The sequence below is a fragment of the Ahaetulla prasina genome, chromosome 4 (assembly GCF_028640845.1).
Source record: "Ahaetulla prasina isolate Xishuangbanna chromosome 4, ASM2864084v1, whole genome shotgun sequence".
NCBI lineage: Eukaryota > Metazoa > Chordata > Lepidosauria > Squamata > Colubridae > Ahaetulla > Ahaetulla prasina.
Window position 1 is genome coordinate 85,551,674 of NC_080542.1, and position 25,592 is coordinate 85,577,265.

The following is a 25,592-nucleotide window of genomic DNA, read 5'->3' on the forward strand; positions in this document are numbered from 1 at the left end:
CTGGCGACGCCCAGGGGAAGGGCCTTCTCTGTGGGGGCTCCCGCCCTCTGGAACGAACTCCCCCCAGGACTCCGTCAACTTCCGGACCTCCGAACCTTCCGTCGCGAGCGCAAGACACATTTATTCATCTGTGCAGGACTGGCTTAGATTTTAAATTTATAGGGGTTTTAAATTGGTTTTAATATTTATATTTCCATTTTAATAATTGGGGCATTAGAATAAGTTTTTTAATGACTATTTTAATTTGTATATTGATGTTTTTATATGCCTGTGAACTGCCCTGAGTCCTTTGGGAGATAGGGCGGTATATAAATTCGAATAATAAAATAAATAAATAAATAAATAAATAAATCATCGCAATTTTCGTCCAAACTATCCCGAAGCTGAACGATTTTATCATATAGATAACCACTAAACTTCTCGGCACGTCCCTGCAAGGGGTCATCCCGCCCTTCCTGATGTAGGAGAAAGCGGGTCACCTGAAACGGGGCGGCCGGGCGGTTATCTGCCAATGCAATGAGGGTGGAAACGTAAGTGCCACTAGGTAGGTCTTCGAAAAAGACCTAACTAGTGTCCGATCAGCCTCGGAACGGCTGGACCTCCAGGTACTCTCTAGGCGTCTTCTCCGGCGTTTCATCTCTCTCAGCTCCTCAGAGAACCAAGGGGCCAATTGAGATCTGCGCCGGGTCAGAGGCCCGGTGCAGATGTAAGAGGCCCGGCACTAATGTAAGATAAACTACTTATCAAGGATTGATAAATCTCCCTGCTGAATATAGGACTTTGTATATCACTGTGTTTAAAATCCTGACTCATAGGTGTTTTTGCTGGTTTACACAGTTCCATATTGTAACATTTTAGTAATTGACTAATTTTACTAGATTGGGACAGTTTGTATCCTCTAGTTGTTTTCTCAATATCGAGACCTAAATAGTGTTTAATATTGCCAAGATTTCGTATTTTGAATTTCTTCTGCAACAAAACAATAAGTTCTCTTGCTTCTTTTTCAGTTTTAGTTATAATGGCAATATCATCTGTAAATAAGAGTAAAAATGAAACCAAACCATCTTTCTCTCGTTTAAAGAGACATTTGTCCGCTATACTTGCTTTAAAACCTATGGCATTTAATTCTTTCACTATATATTTATTCCATTCAAATCCTGATTGCTTCAAACCATAAAGACTCTTTTTTAATTTCCAGCAATCAGTTCGCCCATCTGTTCTAATACCTAATGGTTTTTTCATATAGATATCATGATGTAAAGGTGCATGTAAATATGCTATCTCAACATCTATATGAGTGATCTGATATTCATTTTTCGTTGCCCACACGAATATTGCTCTCAATGTGGTTGCTCTCAAACTGGGAGCAAAAACTTCATCATAATCTTTATCAGACTGAGCAAAGCCCTGAGCAACTAATCGTGCTTTATGGGTTACAGTTCCATCAGCACTGGTCTTTAACATCTGTAGTCATGAAAACCTTTGAAAGGCTAGTGCTTTCCTACTTGAAAACCATCACGGATCCGCTGTTAGACGCCTTGCAATTTGCATACCGAGCAAACAGATCAAGAGATGATGCTGTTAATATAGCTCTGCACTACATCCTACAACATCTTGAGTCTCCAAAGACCTATGCAAGGGTCCTTTTTGTAGATTTTAATTCAGCATTAAATACCATCATTCCAGACATTCTTCTAACTAAGCTAAATCAGCTACAGGTACCGGAACAGACTTGTAAGTGGATCACAAGCTTCCTAACAAACAGGAAGCAGCAGGTGAAGCTAAGAAAGATCACATCAAATACCTGTACAATTAGCACAGGGATCCCCCCAAGGCTGTGTGCTCTCCCCACTTCTCTCTGTATACCAATGACTGCATCTCCAACGATCCATCTGTTAAGCTACTGAAGTTCGCAGATGACACAACAGTGATTGGTCTCATTCGAGACAATGACGAATCCGCATATAGACGAGAGGTCGAACGACTAGCCTTGTGGTGCAACCAAAATAATCTGGAACTGAACACACTCAAAACCATAGAAATGGTGGTAGACTTTAGGAGAAACCCTTCAATACTTCCACCTCTCACAATACTAGACAACACAGTATCAACAGTAGAAACCTTTAAATTTCTAGGTTCTATCGTATCGCAAGATCTAAAATGGATAGCTAACATCAAAAACATCATCAAAAAAGGACAAAAAAAAATGTTCTTTCTGTGCCAACTCAGTAAGCTCAAACTGCCCAAGGAGCTGCTGATTCAGTTCTACAGAGGAATTATTGAGTCTGTCATTTGTACCTCTATAACTGTCTGGTTTGGTTCTGCAACCCAACAAGAAAGACACAGACTTCAGAGGATAATTAGAACTGCAGAAAAAATAATTGCTACCAACCTGCCTTCCATTGAGGACCTGTATACTGCATGAATCAAGAAGAGGGCCGTGAAAATATTTACAGATCCCTCACATCTAGGACATAAACTGTTTCAATTCCTACCCTCAGAACGATGCTATAGAGCAGGGGTGTCCAAACTTTTTTGAGTGAGGGCCAAATACAGAAAAATAAGCCAAGGCCCGGGCCACGGGGGGGGGTGTAATTTTTTTTGTACCAGTTCTTTGGGCGTGGCTTATTTTGGGGTGTGGCTTGGTGGTCATGTGACTGGTGGGCGTGGCTAACTGCTCATGTGACTGAGTGGATGTGGCTATGGGCATAGAAACTACTCAGAGGGCTAAAAAAAGTAATTTTTGACCAATCCTCACACTTATGACCATCCTCACATTTATGCCCATTGCAGCATTTTTAACAACCATATCACTCATTTCACAACTGCTTCTCTTCACCACGGTTACAAGATAGGGTGCAAAATGTAAAGATAGTTGTAGGTGTGAGGACCAGTCAAAAGTGTGAGGACAGGACAAAAATAACTTTTCCAGCCCTCTGAGTAGTCCCTATGCACAAAATGCTGCAACAGGCATAAATGATGACCGGTCATAAGTGTGAGGACTGGTCAAAAGTGCGATATAGTTTTTGTCTGGAGACATTCTGCACACTTCCCCCCACCAACGCTGTTCGGCCCCTCGCCGCCCTCACCTGTTTCTCGATGCTGGTCTTCTTCTTTTCCGCCAGGGGAGTCCCAGCTGCTTTCTATCAGTCTGCAGGGTGCAAAACTGTCACGCTGGGAGATCCTGCAGCATGCAAAGAAGCCCCCAAGGGTCCCTCGGTTTGGGCACAGGTTTGGGAGCAGAGCCCCCAAAGGGCTTTGAAGCTGCTCCGAGGGGCAGCTGGGGCCCATGTACAGAGTGCGCACAATAGCCTCAAGCCACAAGAGTTTTGCAGCCAGCCAGTCCTTCTCAGAGGCAGACAAAATGAAACAGAAACAAGCCAAGCGGGTGAGAGACACCTTCAAAGGCAAACAAACAAAAAAACTTCCCTTTTGGGAAGAGGCAGCGCTGTGCTAGGAAGGCCGGCTGTTCTCCCCCTCCGAGGGCCTTGTGGGTCAGCCAGGAGGCTTTGGCCCCTTGGAGGAACGACCCTGGCAATGCCCCATGGGGCACAGGGGCCACCGGCCGGCCAAGCTGCCTTGGGCCCCAAAGACTCTTTGCGAGGAAGGGCTTCATCCCCCTTGGGCATCCCAGCATCCCAGGACGTTGCCATCTTCCCCAGCTGTGGCAACACTACGGGGGGTGGGGTGGGGTGGGGTGGGTCTCTTCGGCTCTCTCCCAGAGCCTCCTTGGTCACTCAGCTTCCCGGACAAGGCCCCAACTCAGCTGCGCCCCCCCTCACCAGGCGTCGAGGGATTCCCACCAACTGAGCTGCATCGCCGGGGGAGGGGGGGAGGCAGTGGCTGGAGAGGGACAACCCGCCTTCGCTGCCCCCCGCCCGGAGGTTCTCCGGGGAGCAGAAGCGTCCCGTTCCCACCCGGACCCTCGGCAGCCCTGGCAGCGGGGCCCACTCAGCAGCTCGACCCTCCCATCCTCCTCCGCTCCGCTCCCCCGCCCGTCCAGCCCTGCTCTGCCGACCCGCCCGGAGAGCCTACCTGCGCGGCGCCGCGAGCTGAGGGCGCCCGGAGCAGCGCTGGCAGCTCTGCCGCCCGCCTCCTTCTCTGTCTGGTGGGCCGGGCTGCAGCCGTGGGCGTCCCGGGCGCCCCCTACAGCCCAGTGGCGGAATGGCCAGCCCGCAGCCCCGGGTGGGCGGGGGTTGCCTCAGCGGAGCTTCCCCGCATCTGCAACCGGGCGAGCGGCGGCTTCCTTGGGGGCCAGGACGGGGGCCGCACCCCACTGTCCACCGAGAATTTGCTGTGGGCCAATAAAAACTGACCCGCGGGCCGCAGTTGGCCCGCGGGCCGTAGTTTGGACACCCCTGCTATAGAGCACTGCACACCATAACAAGACACAAGAACAGTTTTTTCCCTGAAGGCCATCACTCTGCTAAACAAATAATTCTTTCAACACTGTCAAACTATTTACTAAATCTGCACTACTATTAATCTTCTCATCGTTCCAATCACCAATCTCTTTCCACTTATGACTGTATGACTAACTTTGTTGTTGGCAATCCTTATGATTTATATTGATATATTGACCATCAATTGTATTGTAAATGTTGTACCTTGATGAAGGTATCTTTTCTTTTATGTACACTGAGAGCATATGCACCAAGACAAATTCCTTGTGTGTCCAATCACACTTGGCCAATAAAAAATTCTATTCTATTCTATTCTATTCTATTCTATTCTATTCTATTCTATTCTATTCTATTCTATTCTTTAATTTATAAATCCATCAACAACCAATTAACTGTTCTCCTGATGGTAACTTAACATTTTAATACATACCTAACTCTGTTAATGAATTCAGTTCTTTATCCATAGCTTCCTTCCAAGCTAATTGATCCTTTTCAGGATACATCCTAGTATCATTATAGTTAGAAGATTCTATATTTATTTAACAAACAACATTCGCTTGATACCTTATCGGGTGAACGCCTTACCCTTGTAGATCTTCTAGGTAATACAGGACTCATAACTGGTCTTGCATCTAATTCCTCCCCTAAACTTTCTTCTTCTTTTATAATAGATTCTACTTCATCTATTTCATTTTCAGGGGTATTATTGGTTATAAATAATAAAATTATCCTCCTTTCTGTAATTAGCTTGCTCAAGCTTATCCCACCCTTCATGCTCCAGGAATTTTGCACTAGCACTACAATAAATACTAGTGGTACCTGGCACCCAAAATCTAAATGATCTATGATTAGATTCATACCCAACAAAAAACATTTTCCTTGCTCTTGGTTGTCCCTTTCGCCTTAATTGCGATGGTATATGAATCCAAGCAGGAGCACCAAATGTATGCCGGTAGCTTAGATTTGGTTTTCTACCATGCCAAAGTGTAAACGGTAATTCACCAGTAGATGAATTTACTACATTGTTTAACACATGGTTAGCACACATTATGGCTTCACCCCAAAGTGATTCTGGTAGACTAGAATCTGCTAACAGATCTAGCCATGGTTTGCAGTGTTTGACCTCTGCGCTCTACATAAGAATGGTGTTGTAGTCTATAAGGGGCAGAACATTTATGTTCAATACCTGCCTCCTGCAACATTTTCTCAGTACCATTGTCTGTTATTAAGCAAACTACCTTATGTTGCTGTTTCCTCTCAACAAATTTCAGCCAGTTTGCCATATGCTGAAATGTTTCAGACTTTGTTTTCATCAAGTAACAGAAACCATACCAACTAAGCTCAGTATATAGCAGGCTCCCCCTAAACTGGTTTTTTAGGTCCAATTAGGTCTGTAAATACTACCTCTAGTGGTCATTTAGTTTTGAATCCGTTCATTCAGTTTGCTGGGGTTACTTTGCTTTTTTCTTGATTGCAAGCATTACAATTGAGGTACTTAGCACATGGTTTCAACCTTATTCCCTCAGATAATGCTACTGTTTTTTTCAATGCTTTGAAATTTGTATGGCTAAGCATCGATGAAGTAGATGAATACATTCATCATGTGGCTTCTTATCATAAACTGAGTTAGCATTAGCCACTATAGGCTTAGGCTTTTGCATTTATATAGCTGGATTATCCTTCAGTTATGAATAAATCCTTTTCTAATTTTGCGGTAACACATTTATCTTCCTTTTCTATTAGGCATTTATCACCCCTAAAGGTTACTACAAATCCAGCTTGTACTAAGGCTTTAACAGATAATAGGTTGTATTTTAGTTTCGGTATATATATCATTGGCAACTGCTCATTGATAAATGGACAATGTGCAATACCTTTACCAGCCACTTTCATTTTTCACCCATTTGCTAATGTTACATATTGTTTGCTATTGTTCAGTTTCACAAACCTTTCTTTTCTCCTAGTAATTGATTGGGATGCTCCACTATCAACTACCCATAAATCATTGTTTCCAGGAGCAAACCCTGATATAGCTAGAGTAACGTCATTTTTAGACCTTTTTTGGGTATGAGTAGGCATTTTCTTACCCTTATTGCAGTATTTGGCTATATGACCCTTAGCCCCACAAGAAAAATATTTTCTAACAATATAAACAGATGAATACAGTTTTTTTTCCTGTGGTTGTTTCTCTCTTAATTGTTTTCTTTCCTGCCTTCTTCTGGACTTTTCCAGCAATCTTCCGGTTATGCCCGACAATATTAGTTCATCTCTGGCCAGAACCTCCAGTGAAGAAACATAGTTGTCATAACATTCGTTCAAAGAGGAAAGAATAATGTACACCTGTTGTAATTCAGAAAAAATGAGTTCCTTCTCATGTAGCTCTTGGAAGGTTTTTGTCATAAACTCCAAATGAGCCAACATATCTCCACCTTTCAGAAGCCGAGGTTGAAACAGTTTACGTGTAAAGTGTATGTGTGCACCTACACTATCTCGAACATAAATCCTCTTCAAATTGTTCCAACACCTAGCAGCAGACTTTTCACCACGAATATGGACAAGCTGCTGGTCATTCAGTGTCAGCCCAATTATACAAAGAGCCCGTTCATTATCCCTGTTGAACTTGGCTATTTTCTTTTCATCTTCCTCATAGTTTGGATCCCATGCATTTATATCCGGTGGATTATTAACCATGCCCCATAGTCCTTCCTTGCGTAGAAGTAGGTTACACTTCACAGACCAGGATGCATAGTTTGATCCATCCAACCGGGTTATCGTGGATATGCTGAACAACTGTTCTTGTGCCATCTTCACCTGGACTATTTGTATCAAACACAGCCGTCTGAATTATATTACTGTATAGTCACAGCCACTCTCAGTGTTCTGGGCCCATAACCAATGTTAAGGGTAATCTGGGTTCACAACTAAGATTGTGGACTGTTGAGCAGAGTACCCTACGCATGAAAACGATCGAGACTGGTTGTATACAATAACAGTCACTTGCAGACAAACTGGGGTTTGATATTCCTTTACTTTTAGGGAAAAGGCAAAGTCATAGTCCAAAAACAATTCCAGGTCATACACATATAAAGTCAGTAAGTCAGTCTTCTTACCAATGTAGACTTGTAAAACAAACAAACAAGGTCTTCTTTCAGTTCAGCAAAACACAGTTCAATTCACAACAGTCAGTATCTTGAGGAATCAGTAACTAGCCATGATCAAGCAACTATCATAAAGCTCAAATATACAGCTGCAGCATGTCTTCAGCTTACAATGCTGTAGCGTCCCTGTAGATTCCCAACAAGCCATAATTTACTAGTCCTTTTATACATTGGCTACAGAGCTCAACCAATCACGATGCTTGCATGATGCAGAACAGCCTTAAAGCAATATCATGCCTTTCTACAAACATACACAGTTAGTTTATATAGTGCCTGGCCAACTAATTAGGCAAATAACAATTTCCTGACACCTCTCATTTTCATTTAATGTTAACGGTTCAAATAATGTCAGGCTGAATGGTCGGCCCCTACACATTTTCTGGCCCTCCTTGCAAAAAGTTTGGATACCCTTGATCTAGATGATGATGATGATGATGATGGTGATTATTATTATTATTATTATTATTATTATTATTATTATTATTATTATTATTATTATTATTATTATTATAGATTATTATGAACACCTCTACCCATCGCATAGAGCCAGGGTGAACACCAATGCCATGGGATTAGAGGGTGAAGCAAATGTATGACTAGCAGCCCACCATGGGAGGAGAGCCCCCCCGCCCCCCCAGTTGCAGGACATCAATGATTTCCTGAAAGAGCTAGAAGCCAGATTCGAGGAGGTGGAGGATGTTCTGACCTTGGCTTCCTTAGAATTTAAACAGCACAAACTTAGTCCTGGGCAAACCTCTTTAATTCATATGGCTGTAAATTACTTTCATTTACAGTCTGCAAGCTTGATAAACAGTCTTTCAGAGGAAGGTTATCAACACCCACCTATCTCATGGGGAACGCTGCCAAAGAGCTAATTTCCAGACACAGGGCATGGCCAAACTTGGCACAGAGTCATAAACAGAATGTTCAAATCTTGAATAGGTCAGATGAACTAACTGCCTCCTGCAAAAGCTCAAGTCCCGTTCACTTCTTTATATTTTTTGTGAGGGGCCAATAATCTCCAAGCCTTACTCCCAAGTCGACCCTGTTTTCTTAATTGTTCCTGTCTCCTGGCAGTTCTGCACATGCGCACACTGGGAACAGGCTCACGCTGTTCTTCTGTCTTACTGATGTCAGACTCCGGAGACTCCGGAGACAGCAAAGAACAACCAGATGGCCTTAGCCCCCTCTCTGCCTCTGACTCAGAGCCATCGTCTGAGGGCTGAGGACATACTCCAGGACTGGCCCACATTCCTCCCCAACCTCCTCACTGTCTGAATCTACTGCTAGCTCTGCTGGCCACTGGCGGGCACAACAGAGGAGGATCAATATAGAGAGGATGAGTTTTGGAATTTCAAACAGAGAGGGCAACCCATTAAAGAATCCATGAGTTCAGAAGGGTCATGGGAAAGCTACCACCCTGGCTGGAGGAGCTTCTAGTCCATTTCTTCAGAGAAAGCCTAGACCAGCAAATTAGCCAAGCCACCATTTATTGGGACATTCCCACCTGACTCTCTGACTGGTTTTGAATAGCCATGAAGATTGACTGTGGTTTGTGCACCAATGACATGCAGAGGCAACTGGGTCCCATAGAGAGACCAGAGTGGAGACAACCTGGCTGACGGGATGCCGCGGTAACCCAACCGGCCCCAAGATCAACCCTCCCTGGAGGCCAGATGAAATCCTAAAGATGCGGAGGGACAGGCCACTTTGCGTCGGCTTGTGCAACTCCAGCTCCGAAACCCAAACCAGAGCCAACACCCAGGTCATAACCGGAATGGAGCCCCAGGCGTGCCGCCGACGTCCTAAAAGGCCCTCCAGGCTGTAAAAGTCCCTCCTCACCCAGCTGAGGGGGGGAACCTCCAGCTGACGATGACCAATCACCGGAACCCAATGACATTGAGGACAAGGGGGAAAACAACCAGATGGTAGTAAAACTATCCACACTTTCATCTTCCCGATACATCTCACAGCCCCAAAAACAGGGACTCGGGGCATGTTCGAAGCCCTAATAGACTCAGGCTGCACTAGATGTCTGATTAACTTACCCACGGTCCTGAAACTGGGGATCAGAGTGCAGAAATTGGCCCTCCCAGTTAAGGGTGCCCATTTGATCAGGTCAATGGGTCCCTATTCACAGACAACTTATGTGGCTGATAGCTAAAAGGGCTTTAAAAGATGAGCAGATAAATTCATGGAAGATTGATTTATTGACAGAAATCAGTTATCACAGCTAAATCAGTCTTCTAGTGTCAGAAGTAAGATTTTGCGGAAAACTAGTTATAGGAAGCTGGGAAAGCAAGGCAAAAATATTATATAAATATTAGTTACTGCAAAAATATTATAAAAATATTAGTTACTGCTTTCCTAGATTTTTTTTTCTGATATAGTGAGGTTATTCATTCAAACTAGAAAGATGTCAACTCCAATATGAGGATCTTACTGTAGTATCGTTATTACAGTTCTATACCACATTTTTAAATTTAATTTTTTAATTTTTCTTTAAAAAGGATTTATAGACTCAAATGTAACTAAAATAGTTTCCTTGATTTGGTAATATAACCAGTCCCTCCTAGACTCATTCATAAGATCTTCAGAACTCTCCACAAGATCAGTTACCTAAATTAGGCAACAAAAAGGCTATTTCCAGTAGCATAAGTTTTTTTTAATGAATGGATTAGGCTCTAAAATGAACATGCTCAATTCTTGTGTATGACTTAGTTTCTTCTCTACTCCCTGAACACATGTTGGGCCAAGTCCAAGAAAAAAAAGTCCCTTTTTGTTGATTGTTTTTTGAAGAAGGAAGTAAACATGATCTAGATCCTTAAGTTGAGGAGCTCATTATGGATCAGAAAAAACAAATGTACATATGGCACACCTATTCAGAATGTATAATGACAGGATTAGTGGCGATTCAATAGAAAACTTTCAAGCACAAAGGAATAGTACTGGATTTTTTAAAAAAATTATGAATTTATGTTTTCTTGTTGTTTTCCTCCATATTTGGGCCCATGTTCACAAGGACATATGTTCACCCTCAATATGGATCATCAGGATATGCTGGTGTTAACTAAAGTTAGTAGTAGTGTTGATCCCTCCAGTTTTTTCCCCAGCCAAGATTGATTGGTGCATTGTACTCATTGCTTCAATACCAAAACTTGCTGAGCAGCTGTCAAGTTGGCTTATATGGCAGAAGAAAAAAAGAAGCACTGAAAGAACTAGTGTTGATCTACTTGTTGACAAACAGAAAATGATCCTCACATGCATTGTTGGATTGGCCTCCCAAAAAAATAAGTTACCCATATTTTTTGGACTATAAACTGCACCAGACTATAAGACACACCTAGATTTAGAGGAAGAAAACAAGGGAAAAAATAGTTTTTGACCTCCGCATGTCCTGTTTTCACCATCCCCTGCCCCCAGAAGCACTTTGCAGGCCAAAAAACAGGCCCATTTTTGGCCTCCCGAACCCTCTGCATGACCCGTTTTCGCCAAAAACACACCTATTTTTGGCCTGCAGAGTGCTTCTGGGTCCTGGGAAGGGCAAAAACATGACACGCTGGGGGTTCGGGAGCCCAAAAATGGCCCTGTTTTCCATCTACAAGACACACCAAAATTGTCATCCACTTTTGGGGGAGGGGGGGAGTGCGTCTTATACTCTGAATAATATGGTATATGGTTTTAATGACAAAGCAATGTACTTTACTTACTTCTGAAATAGATTTGACGAAGCGAATCCCATCATTTGCACCTTTAACCTTACCCAGACAGTCACAAAAATAATCCCAGTAGTCCTTCGGATTGCCTAGTAAGGTGGATTTTTCCTTCTGGTCAAACTTTGAAACAGAAAAGGGGGGAAAGGTACCTTTAAAGCAGTGATGTACAAAACATTGATTCTAATTTGTCAGAATTAAATGAATTAATATAAGCTAATTTTTTGGTATAGGAACCTGTACCTATTAATCATTTGAAATGAGATGTGTGATTTAATAATGCAATTTGTGATCTGTAAATAAACCACTCAAATAGCCATCAGCCTCATTTTGTTGAACTTTAGAATGAGGAGTTGTTTTACAAAAGTAGCCATGAGAATAGACCCTGCAGCTACCGTATTTTTCGGACTATAAGACGGCACTGGTCTATAAGATGCACCGGTGTATAAGATGCACCAAGATTTCGAAGAGATAAGTAAGAAATAAAAGGTTTTTGCCCTCCCTGGACCCCAAGAGCACTCTGCAGGCCTCCCAAACCCTCTGCGTGCCCCATTTTTCACAGAAATGGGTAAAATGGGGCTGTTTTTGCAAAAAAAGGTGCAGAGGGTTTGGGAGGCCTACAGAGTGCTCCTGGGGGCTGGCAAAAACAGGGGTGTTTTTGCTATCCCTAGCCCTAGGAGCACTCTGTAGCCCTCCCAAACCCTCTCTGCTCCCTGTTTTTGCGAAAAACAGACCCATTTTTTGCAAAAATAGAATGAGCAGGGTGGGGCTTAGGTAGGCCAAAAATGTCTGTATTCAATGTATAAGATGCACCAACCTCTTTTAGGGGGAAAAATGTGTCTTATACTCTGAAAAATACAGTATTTTTATTTTCTAACTTCCATTTCCTGCTTACAGTTGAATTTCTGAGATTTTTTTTTGTTTAAATACAAAACAAATTGTATTTATTTTTATTCAGTTTTTGATTCTGCTTTTCTATAAATGGTATTTAAAATTCACAATACTTGATATTAATTCTGCATAATATATTAATTTCCTCTGAGTCCTTACCTGCAAGAGGTACTCAAGCTTATAAGAAAACTTGTGCAAGATGACACAATCATCTGTGATTGGTTCTCCTGTTTCTAAAAATTCTTTGTTCAGTTCTGTCACAGCATCTTTTGGAAAGAACACAATGCACCCATTTGTAGTTAATTAAGAACAAGGAATGACTGTACAATTGCCTTTTTTCCTCAGAGAAATCTTGATCAATTGGCAATATCATAAGCTAGTATAAAACAAAATATCACACTGAGAAAAACACAAATGTTATTTACATTTTACATATTACATATTACAATTTAATCAAAATATAAATTAATATAGTATTAGGCCTACTTTATTTATTTGTTAAATTTATTTGCTGCCTATCTCACCATACAGTTATTCCAGGAAGCTTATTCTAATAAAAAGAAAGAAAATGAAAGTAGTTCTAAGGAGAAGTAAAATAATAGAACAATAAAAAGGAAATTAAAAATAATTCATTACAATATCATTTATCATTATTTTTCTCTTTCTCTCTGGTAGAGTCAGACTGATACAACTAATGCATAGCATTAAGAATCTTAAAAGCTAAGATTATATGCCAATTATAATCTTCATAACAATTTCATAACAAAACAATATTGGCACAGGAGCTACAAATTAAGCTATATCAGTAAATGGGGATTGTTATATCTTTTGACATGTTAAAAAGAACATATGTATATATGTGTGTGAATGTTTGTAGGTAGGTAGGTGGGTGGGTGGATGGACAGACGGACAGACAGACAGACAGACAGACAGACAGACAGACAATTATCAGTCATTGAGGGTATGATGCCGATATCATATATAACATACTTTAGAGAAGTAGCATAAATTATGCAAATTGTATAAGTGGATATTTTACCTCCTTTTATTTTGGAATATAATTTTTTACAGAAAATACACTTTTCCTTACAAGTTGAGGAATAACAGAAGAAAACAACAAGGCTTCAGGTCACCATACAATATATGCACAAAACGTGGAGAACTTGAATGTGTGATTGTGTAACAGAGAGAAAAAAAAAATCTGCTAAAATGGTTGCAATCCAAATCTCCGGCCAATGCTAATAAAAATACATCTACCTGTCATTCTTGGAGTCATAGTAGTACATTTTCAAGGATTTTTGATCAGGGAGAATGAAAAACTATAATTTAAACATTAAATAAGGTTTCCACTGTAGTTCTCAAAACAGCTAAATAAAACCAGCTACATATTATGGCCAACTTGCAAAGACTACTTAAAACTGAACACAAGTTGTGCAAATGTTCTTCCTACTTGACTATAAAATTAATTTCCGAGGTGCCTGTTGAGCATTTATGTACATAGTACAAATCACCTTAAGTACAAGTCAAATGAGGCGTAGCCAGAGCTGCAGCGACAAGACAAGGTGTTTGGGAGCTCCCAAACATATCTCCATTTCCCGGGGGGCTTAAATGATCTAAGTCTTTCTGAAGGACTTGTCTGAGGAGCAGGAACTGGCCAGCACAGGGGAAGTGCAAACTCCTAGTCAGAACAGGAGAAGCTCCTCAAACTGGGCATCGGAGAAAGCAACCACAGAAGTTGCTAAAAAGTTGGGACGGCTACAACAGAAGAGGAGGAAGAAGAGACAGCATGTGACATCAAGGTGAGAGACTTTGATATTTTGAGAAAGAAAATAAGAGATTTTCTGCTACAAGCCCACCTGCAAATTAAAGAGGGTGGAAAAGAAGGCTGAAAGGAAGGGGTGAGAGCGAGTGTGTATCTCACGTCCAGTAAATTATCTGCAAAGAAAGCTTGGAGGGGGAAAAAAAGCCAACTTTTATTTGAAAACCAAAAAGAAAGCTGGAAGATCCCTCATAAAATAAAAGTAATTAGTACTTATTGAAAGTAACTGGAGAAGTTGAGCCCTATTCTAGATGGGAACAGTGGTAACTGATAAAGGATATTTGGTAACCCGATTTTAGCGAAGATAAGAAGTTGAAAGTATGGTGTATTGCTGAAAAGTGAGCCAATAGTGCCATCTAATAATGGCTGAAGAAAAAGTATTTTTAAGACTAGAAAAAGTTTTAAATGATTTGACCTTGGCATTTGGCTAAAAAGATAAAGACAAAAGATGTGCAAAGAGAAGATTGGAAGCTGAGCTTTGCTTTTGATTTATAATTTTTTACTGTTTTGTTTTTTGAAACTGGCCTTTTTATTTACCCATTTGTGAACACTTTGAAGAATTTAGTTTTGCTTTTTTCTTTTTGAAGATAATGGGAGGACAAGCAAAATAGCTGAGCCCACATTTGGTATTTCTCTTCTCTTCTCTTTGCTAAGAGCTGTTTGGTATTCCCTTTCTTTTTTTCCTTTGCTATTTTGGAAGTTTTCTTTTTTTTTCTTTCTTTCATAGTGGATTAAGACCAGAAGAGTCTGAAAATTTATAAGGACAACGTAATATTTGGTTTTTGTTTTGTATATTTTGTTTTTTATTTTTCTCCCTTCTCTTCTGGATTTTTTTCTTCCAACACTATATTTTTAATCTGGATTATAGGGATTTTTGATTTGGGAGGGTGATGGTTGATTAGGTTTTTTTGCATTTTTGCCTTTTATCTAATCCAATCTACTTGTATTACAAAGTTACTATACTTGTATTACAAATTTACTATATTACAAATTCACTATACTTGGAATATAAATTTACAAATTTACTTGTATTTGTATTACAAATTTACTATATTTGGAATATAAATTTACAAGAATGAGTGCAAAGAAAACGCTTACAACACTGCTACATACAGCAGGCAGTCCAGTTTCAACAGAAAAGACCCTGGAGACGGAGTTAAAAATTTTATGCAAACACTTCATGATGATTTGAAACAAGATATAAAACAAATGAAAGACATGATGGAGAAACACGAAGGGAGGATTCAAAAAGTAGAAGAAAAGATGGAAGAGACGGAGTAAAAAGTTGAGGAATTAGGAAGAAAATTTGTGTTAACTGATAAAATCCAAGATCTACAGGAAAAAACAATAATTCAGCTGGAAATGGATCAGGGTTACTTTTATCTAAGGTTTCAAAATATTGAGGAGGAAAAAGGAGAAAATCTGTCTGAGGTGATAGCGGAGATTTGATGGAATCCGTGGATCAACCCTAGGAGACGATTTTAAATGAAATTGATGAAGCTTTTAGAGTATGTACAAGATATGCAATGAGAAACAAATTGCCTGAAGTACATGTAAGATTTACAAAGAAAGCATTGAAAATTGAAATATTGCAAGCAGCAAGAAATACAGCACTAAAAAACAAAGATAAAGAAATTGTGGTATTGAGGTAAATACCCAAAAGTGTTAGAGATGTAAGGAGAGAATACCATTTTTTAACAAAACTCCTAGTATCAAAAGGATTGAATTTCAGATAGTTAATCCCAGAAGGAATTCTGGTGACTTGGCAAGAACAAAGGCTTAGATTAGATACTGTTGATAAAGCAAGATCCTTTTATGATCAACTTATTGGACTAGTGGAAGAGGATAGGGGAGCAACAGGAGACATACAACACAAAAAGAAGAAAATAAAGATAAAAAAGGGAAAATAAAAGAACAGGAAGAAAGGGCACTGAGACAGAGGGTACACGCTAAGGAGCCAATGGAACAAAGAGAAACCAGGGCGATGAAATTAAAAACTACTAACAAGTAAAACATGGAAGAAGAAATAAAAGCAATATGGATCAAAGTAAATAGATCAAATGCAGTGATAAAAAGGAACAGAACGTTAAACAAATTAAACTCTTTGAAGATGGATATTAGGTGTTTGCAAGAGGTTCATATTAGAAAGCTACATGAAAAATTATTAGCAAATCCAAAATCAGGAACTTTATTTACATCATTTATACATCAAAGCAAAAGAGGAATAAGGTAAAGGTAAAGGTTCCCCTCACACATAGGTGCTAGTCGTTCCGACTCTAGGGGGCGGTGCTCATCTCCATTTCAAAGCCGAAGAGCCAGCGCTCTCCGAAGATGTCTCCGTGGTCATGTGGCCGGCACGCATCAATGCCAAAGGCGCATGGAACGCTGTTACCTTCCCACCAAAGGTGATCCCTATTTTTCTACTTGCATTTTTTACGTGCTTTTGAACTGCTAGGTTGGCAGAAGCTGAGACAAGTAACAGGAGCTCACCCCATTACGTGGCACTAGGAATTCGAACCACTGAACTGTCGACCTTTCGATCGACAAGCTCAGCGTCTTACGCACTAAGCCACCACATCCCTATTAAAGAGAAATAGTCATGTACATTAAGGAAAAGTTAGAAGCCAAGTTTCTCTTTGAAGATGAAGAAGGTAGAGTCTTCATGGTGGAAATAAAAATACATTTCAAACAAATACTTTTGATAGTGCTACATGCCCCAAATGAAACACAAGAAGATTTCTATAAGAGACTACACAGAAAAATATTAGAATTGAATTATGAACATATTTGCACAATGGGAGATTTTAATGCCATAACAGATGCAGAATTAGATTATAAAACAATAAAGATAAATAAAAAAGCAACGAGAACAGTGCCAAAATCCTTTCATACAATGACAGAAGAGTTGAGTATTCAAGATATTTGGAGACAAAAACATTTAAAAGAAAAAGAATTTACTTTCTATTCAAAGTCTCCAAGATGGCGCCGACGAAGGCTGCCTCGGTGAAATGCTCTCTAATGGTTTCTTTATTTCCAATTGTTCTCTGTGACTCACTACGGATTTCCTACTCACGAGACCATCTGCTAAAAATTAAGCAACATTTCTTTAAGGAGCAGCTTTCTTTAATCTCACCCCCGCCTGTCTTTACAAACATGGAGGAGATTCTAACACAGGAGGAGGCAATTCCCACGGAGCCATGGATTATTAAAAAAACCAAACGACGGAAACGAAGGAAGAGAGGTAAGCGATCTGGGATCTTAATCAGGCTAAGAACTCGCATTAAAACTCCTCTGCCTTCAATTTTCCTAACAAATATACGCTCACTTGCAAATAAGATGGATGAAATACTCCTCTTAAACAAATACTATTCTGATTTTCGCAATTCAGCAGTCCTATGCTTCTCTGAAACCTGGTTAAATGAATCAATTGAAAATAGCAGCCTGAACATTCCAGGGTTTCAGATTGAACGATCAGACAGGATTCCAGAAACATCTGGTAAAAAGAAAGGAGGAGGCTTATGCCTATATATTAATAGAAACTGGTGTCAAGATTTTAATATAATTTACAAATTCTGTGACAACAATTTAGAGACTCTAATTATCAACTGTAAACCTTACTATTCGCCTCGTGAATTTTCCTCATTTCTTCTAATTGCTGTTTCTGTCCCACTACAAGCCTGTGTAAACAAGGCATTACGAACTCTAGCTGACCAAATCATGGAGGCTGAAGCCAAACACCCTGATTCACTGGCCATTGTTTTGGGAGATCTAAACAAGGCAAACTTAAGGAAAGAGCTACCAAAATACTTTCAGCATGTCAATTGTCCCACCAGAGGCAAGAATACTCTAGACCATTGCTACACAACACTAAAAGATGCCTATCGGTCTTTACCACGTGCAGCTGTAAGACACTCTGATCATTGCATGAGTCACCTTGTAGCTGCTTACAGGCAAAGACTTAAAGCCACAAAACCAATAATTAAATCAGTGAAGACCTGGACGGAGGAATCAAAATTAAAGCTACAGCCATGTTTTGACTGCACTGATTGGAATATTTTTAAAGATACCTCTGCAGACCTGGATGAACTCACAGATACTGTAACATCATATGTCAGCTTCTGTGAAGACCTATGTGTACCTACAAGGAACTTGCGAATACACAGTAACAACAAACCTTGGTTTACACCTAAACTTAACCAGCTACGACATTCCAAAGAGGAAGCCTACAGAAAAGGTGATAAAATGCTGTACAATCAGGCCAGAAATGCACTAACAAGGGAGATCAGAGCAGTAAAAAGAAGCTACTCTGAAAAGCTAAAGAATCAGTTTTCAGCAAATGAACTAGCAAACATGTGGAAAACTCTTAAAAATATCACCGGGTATGGCAAACCTCTTTCCCAGGCTGAAGGTAATCAACAACTGGCAGATGACCTGAATGAGTTTTACTGCAGGTTTGAAAGGAAACTACAGCCACCTATCTCCACAACCCCCATCTCAGATACACCAACAACAGCCAAGCCTCCTACAACTGACCCCATTTCATTGGGTTCACAACCTCTAGTGATCACAGAAAAGGAAGTGCAGGACCTATTTCACAGACAAAAGCCAGGAAAAGCTCCAGGCCCAGACAAGATAACTCCTTCTTGCTTAAAAGTCTGTGCTGACCAATTGGCCCCCATCTTCACCCATATTTTCAATAAATCACTAGAGATGTGTTATGTTCCTTCTTGCTTCAAACGCTCTACCATCATCCCAGTGCCGAAGAAGCCCACCATCAAGGAACTGAATGACTACAGACCAGTTGCTTTAACATCTGTAGTCATGAAAACCTTTGAAAGGCTAGTGCTTTCCTACCTGAAAACCATCACGGATCCACTGTTAGACCCCTTGCAATTTGCATACCGAGCAAATAGATCAACAGATGATGCTGTTAATATGGCTCTGCACTACATCCTACAACATCTTGAGTCTCCAAAGACCTATGCAAGGGTCCTTTTTGTAGACTTTAGTTCAGCATTCAATACCATCATTCCAGATATTCTTCTAACTAAGCTAAACCAGCTACAGGTACCGGAACAGACTTGTAAGTGGATCACAAGCTTCCTAACAAACAGGAAGCAGCAGGTGAAGCTAAGCAAGATCACATCAAATACCTGTACAATTGGCACAGGGGCCCCCCAAGGCTGTGTGCTCTCCCCACTTCTCTTCTCTCTATATACCAATGACTGCATCTCCAATGATCCATCTGTTAAGCTACTGAAGTTCGCAGATGACACAACAGTGATTGGTCTCATTCGAGACAATGACGAATCCGCATATAGACGAGAGGTCGAACGACTACCCTTGTGGTGCAACCAAAACAATCTGGAACTGAACACACTCAAAACCATAGAAATGGTGGTAGACATTAGGAGAAACCCTTCCATACTTCCACCTCTCACAATACTAGACAACACAGTATCAATAGTAGAAACCTTCAAATTTCTAGGTTCTATCATATCGCAAGATCTCAAATGGACAGCTAACATCAAAAACATCATTAAAAAAGGACAACAAAGAATGTTCTTTCTGCGCCAACTCAGTAAGCTCAAACTGCCCAAGGAGCTGCTGATCCAATTCTACAGAGGAATTATTGAGTCTGTCATTTGTACCTCTATAACTGTCTGGTTCGGTTCTGCAACCCAACAAGAAAAACACAGACTTCAGAGGATAATTAGAACTGCAGAAAAAATAATTGCTACCAACCTGCCTTCCATTGAGGACATGTATACTGCACGAATCAAGAAGAGGGCCGTGAAAATATCTGCAGATCCCTCGCATCCTGGACATAAACTGTTTCAACTCCTACCCTCAAAACGACGCTATAGAGCACTGCACACCAGAACAACTAGACACAAGAACAGTTTTTTCCCGAAGGCCATCACTCTGCTAAACAAATAATTCCATCAACACTGTCAGACTATTTACTGAATCTGCACTACTATTAATCGTTTCATAGTTCCCATCACCAATCTCTTTCCATTTATGACTGTATGACTATAACTTGTTGCTGGCAATCCTTATGATTTATATTGATATATTGACCATCAATTGTGTTGTAAATGTTGTACCTTGATGAATGTATCTTTTCTTTTATGTACACTGAGAGCATATGCACCAAGACAAATTCCTTGTGTGTCCAATCACACTTGGCCAATAAAAAAATTCTATTCTATTCTATTCTATTCTAAATGAACACTTATCGTGGTCGAGAATAGATATGATATGGATGTTGGCAGTCTTGATAGAGAATATACAAGAAGTGAATATTGGTTTAAATATATGGGCAGACCATAATCCAGTGATGATAATATGGAAAGGAGCAGTGGTGGGTTGCTACCGGTTTGGACCGGTTCCCGAGAATCGTTGGCAAAAATCTGACCAAGTTCACAGAACCGGTAACGATGCCCAGCTGGCCACGCCCCCGAACCGGTTCCCTTGGGCAAAGAGATTGTAAAAAAAAAGGTTTTAAAAGGCTCCTCTGGTGATTCCAGCTGAGTTGCCTGATCACCAGAACCTATAAAAAACATGTTTTCTACAAGCTCTTAGGCCAAAGAGATTGTTAAAACAATCCTTTTAAGAGGTTCTGGCAATGAGGCAACTTCAGCTGGGATCGTCAGAGGAGTCTTTTAAAATCTTTTTTTCCTCTGGCAATCCCAGATGAGTTTCCTGATCATCACAGGCTTTTAAAATCACTTTTTTACAACCTCTTACAAAAGCTCCCGCCCATGCCCACCCAATGCCCCATCCCCATTTACCTATAATTGCTGCTCCTTTCGGGCTTCGACTGCAGCAATCAGTTGCATCAGCTAGCAACTGCATCTGCCTGCCTGCAGTCCATCTCCTTGGTGAGCAACTCAATCTGCCTGCCTCAATTGGGTAAGTAAACTATTAAAAAATAGTTAATTGGGTTTTTTTTAAGGAGTTGGGTTTTTTTAAATAGCAATTTAAAGTTAAGGAAGTTTTAAGTTTAGCTGCTTTTATTGAAAACGGGATCTCCAACATTAGTAATTTTAAGGCTTGTGGACTTAAACTCCCAGAGTCCTCAGAGCATATGCACCAAGACAAATTCCTTGTGTGTCCAATCACACTTGGCCAATAAAAATTCTATTCTATTCTATTCTAAGGTTGGAAACCCCTGATCTAAAAACTATAAATAAAAATAATAATAAAATATTTGTGCAGCTTTCTGAGCTTTGGTGTGTTTCTGTAGTGTTTCACTCTAACTACACAAACACACAAAATCTCACAAAACTGTATGTGGCATTTTGTGTGTGTGTGTGTGTGTGTGTGTCAGTTGTGTTGTGTGTGTGTGTAAAGTGTGAAAGTTGATTTTTCAGCTTTTTGTGGCTGTGTGAGGTTCCTGCTTGTTGCAGGGCCATTTTGGGTGAAGTGCAACTGCTTTTACATCGTGTGAGTCAGTTGTGTTGTGTTGTGAGTGTGTAAAGTGTGAAAGTTGGTTTTTGGTACCTCTTATTGTTTTGTTGAAAAAGAATTAAAGTCTTTCTTTCAAATAAATAAAAAAGAGGATACATCGCTTCAAAATGTATGGGATACGATGAAGACATATATTAGGGGACTGGCAATAACCTATACCACAGGGTGGGTTCTAAATTTTTTCACTATCGGTTCTGTGGGTGTGGCTTATTTTGTGGGTATGGCTTGATGGTCATGTGACAGTGGGTGTGGCTTGATGGTCATGTGACTGGGTAGGTGTGGCCAACTCAATGTCTCTCATGTCAAGGGGTACCTCGCCTGGCCTCCTCCCTCCCAGCCATTCCTTGTCAAACCCAGCCTCAACGTATCTATAGTACTGCAAAAATGTTGTTTACCTTTTTTCAACTTCATTATCTACATACTATAGATCAGGGGTCTCCAAACTTGGCCATTTTAAGACTTATGGACTTCAACTCCCAGAATTCCTTAGCCAGCTTTGCTGTCTTAAAGTCTTAAAGTGGCCAAGGTTAGAGACCTCTGCTATAGATGCATTTTCATGGACCACTGAAAGGAGGAAATGGCTCACATGCTTTGCCCAAGAATGTGATAGGCAACAGTCTTTTAAGGGGCTGCTAGAAAGAAGTGGGGGGGAATATTTTCCAAAGCACCAGAAGGCAAAACAAGAAGCAATGGATGGAAACTCAAAAAGAGAGAAGCAACCTAAAACTAAGGACAAACTTCCTGACAGTGTGAACCTATATAGGTTTCAGTCATAATTTCACAAATAAAATAGCCATTCATGTAATACAACCTGCATATTGTTCAAAACAATCATTAGTATTATGGCTGATGTTTGACAGCAAGCCTAAAATCCCCATTCCCTCCCCACTCCAGGGGAAGGTTACTTCAAAATCCCCATTTCCTCCCCACCCCACTAATCTGTTCTGGGAAGGAATCAAACTCCCCCCTCTTCATTTCCCAAATAAAATATCCCAGATAATTAAGGAATAATCAAGCTGCTAGCAAGGAACCTGCCTGGAATTCCACATTCCTGCCCGCTGCATAAAGGAAACTTTGTAAGCAGAAAACAGCTACCGGTGCTTACAGATAGTATAAAGTCCATGGCTCAGGACCAGGATACTTACGGGACCGTCTGCTGCCACCGGTGGCCTACCATCGACCAATGCGCTCCCATAGAGAAGGTCTCCTCAGGGTGCCGTCGGCCAGACAATGTCGGCTGGCGACCCCCAGGGGGAGGGCCTTCTCTGTGGGGGCCCCAGTCCTCTGGAACGAACTACCTCCAATGTTGTGCCAACTCTCTGACCTCCGAACCTTCCAGCGTGAGCTGAAGACTCTTTTATTTCATCAAGCAGGATTAGACTAATAGTTTTTTAATAGTTTTAATCAGTTTTTAATGGGATTTAGCAAATTTTTACAATTTCGGCCAATTTAAAAAATTTTAAATTTTTAAAATTATTCTTAACTTTTGTATTGTGGTTTTTTACTTGGCTGTAAACCGCCCTGAGTCCTTCGGGAGAAGGGCGGTATAAAAGTTGAAATAATAAATAAATAATAAATAAATAATAAAAGTGGAAGCCGGAAGTTCAGCTCCATTTACAAGCAGGCAGCAAACTCATTCAAGACAGGATACTTCACAATGGAAATCACCCAAACCTTTTTAGAAACACAAAGCCCATGTTGCACAAACCCCAAAACTTTAAAAACATTGAACCATATAAGAATTCCTCCTCTTATCCAATTTGTTGTTCAGCTGACCCAGAGAGGAGCTTCTAGCCACTCTGTCAATGTAAAACGACAGGGTTTCCCCCTTCTTCTTTGCCAAGCGATCTCCAGCTGAGAAGCAAGCCAATGAGTTGGGAGGCTTCTTGGCTTCTCAATTTAAAGGGACGGTGTCTTGGGTTTTTTTTCTCTTCTTCGACAAGTGAGTCTTGATTTTTTCCTTCTAGCCGATCAGCTGGGAGTCGGGAAGCAGCAATAGATTGGGGGCGGGGCCAGGCAGAATTTTTACTACCGGTTCTCCGAACTACTCAAAATGTTTACTACCGGTTCTTGCAAACTGGGGAGAACCAGTAGCAACCCACTACTGCTATACCGCAAAGAAAAACAAAAGGAAAAGACACAGAGAGAATTGGAAAAAGAATACAAAAAACTAGAGAAAAAATTTCAAGTAGATAGCCATTCAAGTAGATTAAAAGGGGAAACGACACTATGTTGTTGTTAGTTGCAAAGTCGTGTCTGACCCATCGTGACCCCATGGACAACGTTCCTCCAGGCCTTCCTGTCCTCTACCATCCTCTGGAGTCCATTTAAACTCATGCCTATGCTTCAGTGACTCCATCCAACCACCTCGTTCTCTGTCGTCCCCTTCTTCTTTGGCCCTCAATCTACGACACTATAGTAATGAAGAACTCAAAATTACTATGAAAAACTATACTGTCAAGAAAACATTATGGAGGAAGAGACAATAAAATACTTAGAATACTCAGATTTACCAAAAATATCGGAACAACTCGGGTGATAGAGGGAGCTTCGCGTAGCTCCCGTGTAACACCGCTCCTGCGCAGACTGCACTGGCTACCTGTGGCCTTTCGGGTGCACTTTAAGGTTTTGGTTACGACCTTTAAAGTGCTCCATGGCTTAGGGCCTGGGTACTTACGGGACCGCCTGCTATTACCACATGCCTCCCACTGACCCGTACGCTCTCACAGAGAGGGACTTCTCAGGGTGCCGTCCGCCAAGCAATGTCGGCTGGCGGCCCCCAGGGGAAGGTCCTTCTCTGTGGGGGCTCCCACACTCTGGAACGAGCTTCCCCCGGGCTTACGCCAAATACCTGACCTTCGGACCTTTCGCCGCGAACTGAAGACATATCTTTTCATTCGCGCGGGGCTGGCTTAAATTTTATTGATTTTAAATTTTCTACCACTAATGTTTAAAATGGGGTTTTAGTTTTTATATATTTTTAAAGTTTCAGGCCAATTATAATAAGTTTTTTAAATTTGCATTTTTAAACTGTATATTGTATTGTTCGTTTTTTACTTTGCCTGTACACCGCCCTGAGTCCTTCGGGAGAAGGGCGGTATAAAAATCAAATAAAAAATAATAATAAAAAATAACTTAAGGCATTGATAGAAGAAAGAATTACAATCAGAAAAGCACGTGAGTTTGAGCTGCTGCTTTAAGGTAAAGTGGGGGTGGAAAATTTCTGCATTTCTTCCTGATTTGCTTCAGAAAAGCACGTGAGTTTGAGCTGCTGCTTTAAGGTAAAGTGGGGGTGGAAAATTTCTGCATTTCTTCCTGATTTGCTTCAGAAAAGCACGTGAGTTTGAGCTGCTGCTTTAAGGTGAATTGGGGGTGGAAAATTTCTGCATTTCTTTCTAATTTTCACAACCCGCGTGCCTAACGGCGCGCGAATCTAATCTAATCACTATAAATAAAAAATAGCAATAATATATTCAGGGTTGGTCCACTTGAGATTGTGATTTTATTCTATTCAAAATGACTGGCTTAGTTCAGTGCAATACTTGTTTTGCAGCTGTCTTTCGCAGTACCTTTTTCAAATTTGGGTACTGTCCTCTTTGTAAACAAATTAGCAGTCTACGTGGACAGATTACATATCTAGAATCTCTAATCTATGCTCTCCAAGCAGAAATTAGGTACCCAATTCAGCCATTCCAGCTGCTGAGCCATCAGCCCCCTCTACCACAAAGATCCTGCAGGAAAAGGGCAGTATGGACAACCGTGGGATCTGGCAGGGTGAGAGCTGTGAACCATAAACACAAAGCTTTTACAGTGTCCCAGTATAACAGATATAGTGCCCTTGGTGACCTAAATAGGAACACTAAAGTGACAGATCAAGGTAGTTGTGATACTGATAACTCAAACAATCAAGGGATTATGGTTCAAGATGAAGAACTTACTTTGGAAAAGTGTGAACCTACTTTGGAAAAGTGTGTATCAAGTATTACAGATCGGTCACACAAGAAGAGCAAGGTATCCAAAAAGAGAAGCCACCTTCTGATTGGTGATTCAATTGTAAGGGATGTAAATTTAGGAAAGGATATGGAGGTTTTGAAAGACGCCAGGTGTCTACCTGGTGCTACTGCCAGCAGAG

The 25,592-nt window shown here is 40.8% G+C and overlaps 1 protein-coding gene across 1 annotated transcript in view; it reads right to left on the reverse strand.

Annotated features, from left to right (window-relative positions):
* FYCO1 (FYVE and coiled-coil domain autophagy adaptor 1) overlaps positions 1-25,592 on the reverse strand; it is a 238,226-nt gene that overhangs the window by 182,515 nt on the left and 30,119 nt on the right. The window contains exons 3-4 of the mRNA XM_058183372.1: positions 12,325-12,431; positions 11,272-11,397 (exon numbers count right to left, since the gene is read on the reverse strand). Coding sequence (XP_058039355.1) covers positions 11,272-11,397; positions 12,325-12,431 — 233 coding nt within the window. The remainder of the gene's footprint in view (positions 1-11,271; positions 11,398-12,324; positions 12,432-25,592) is intronic.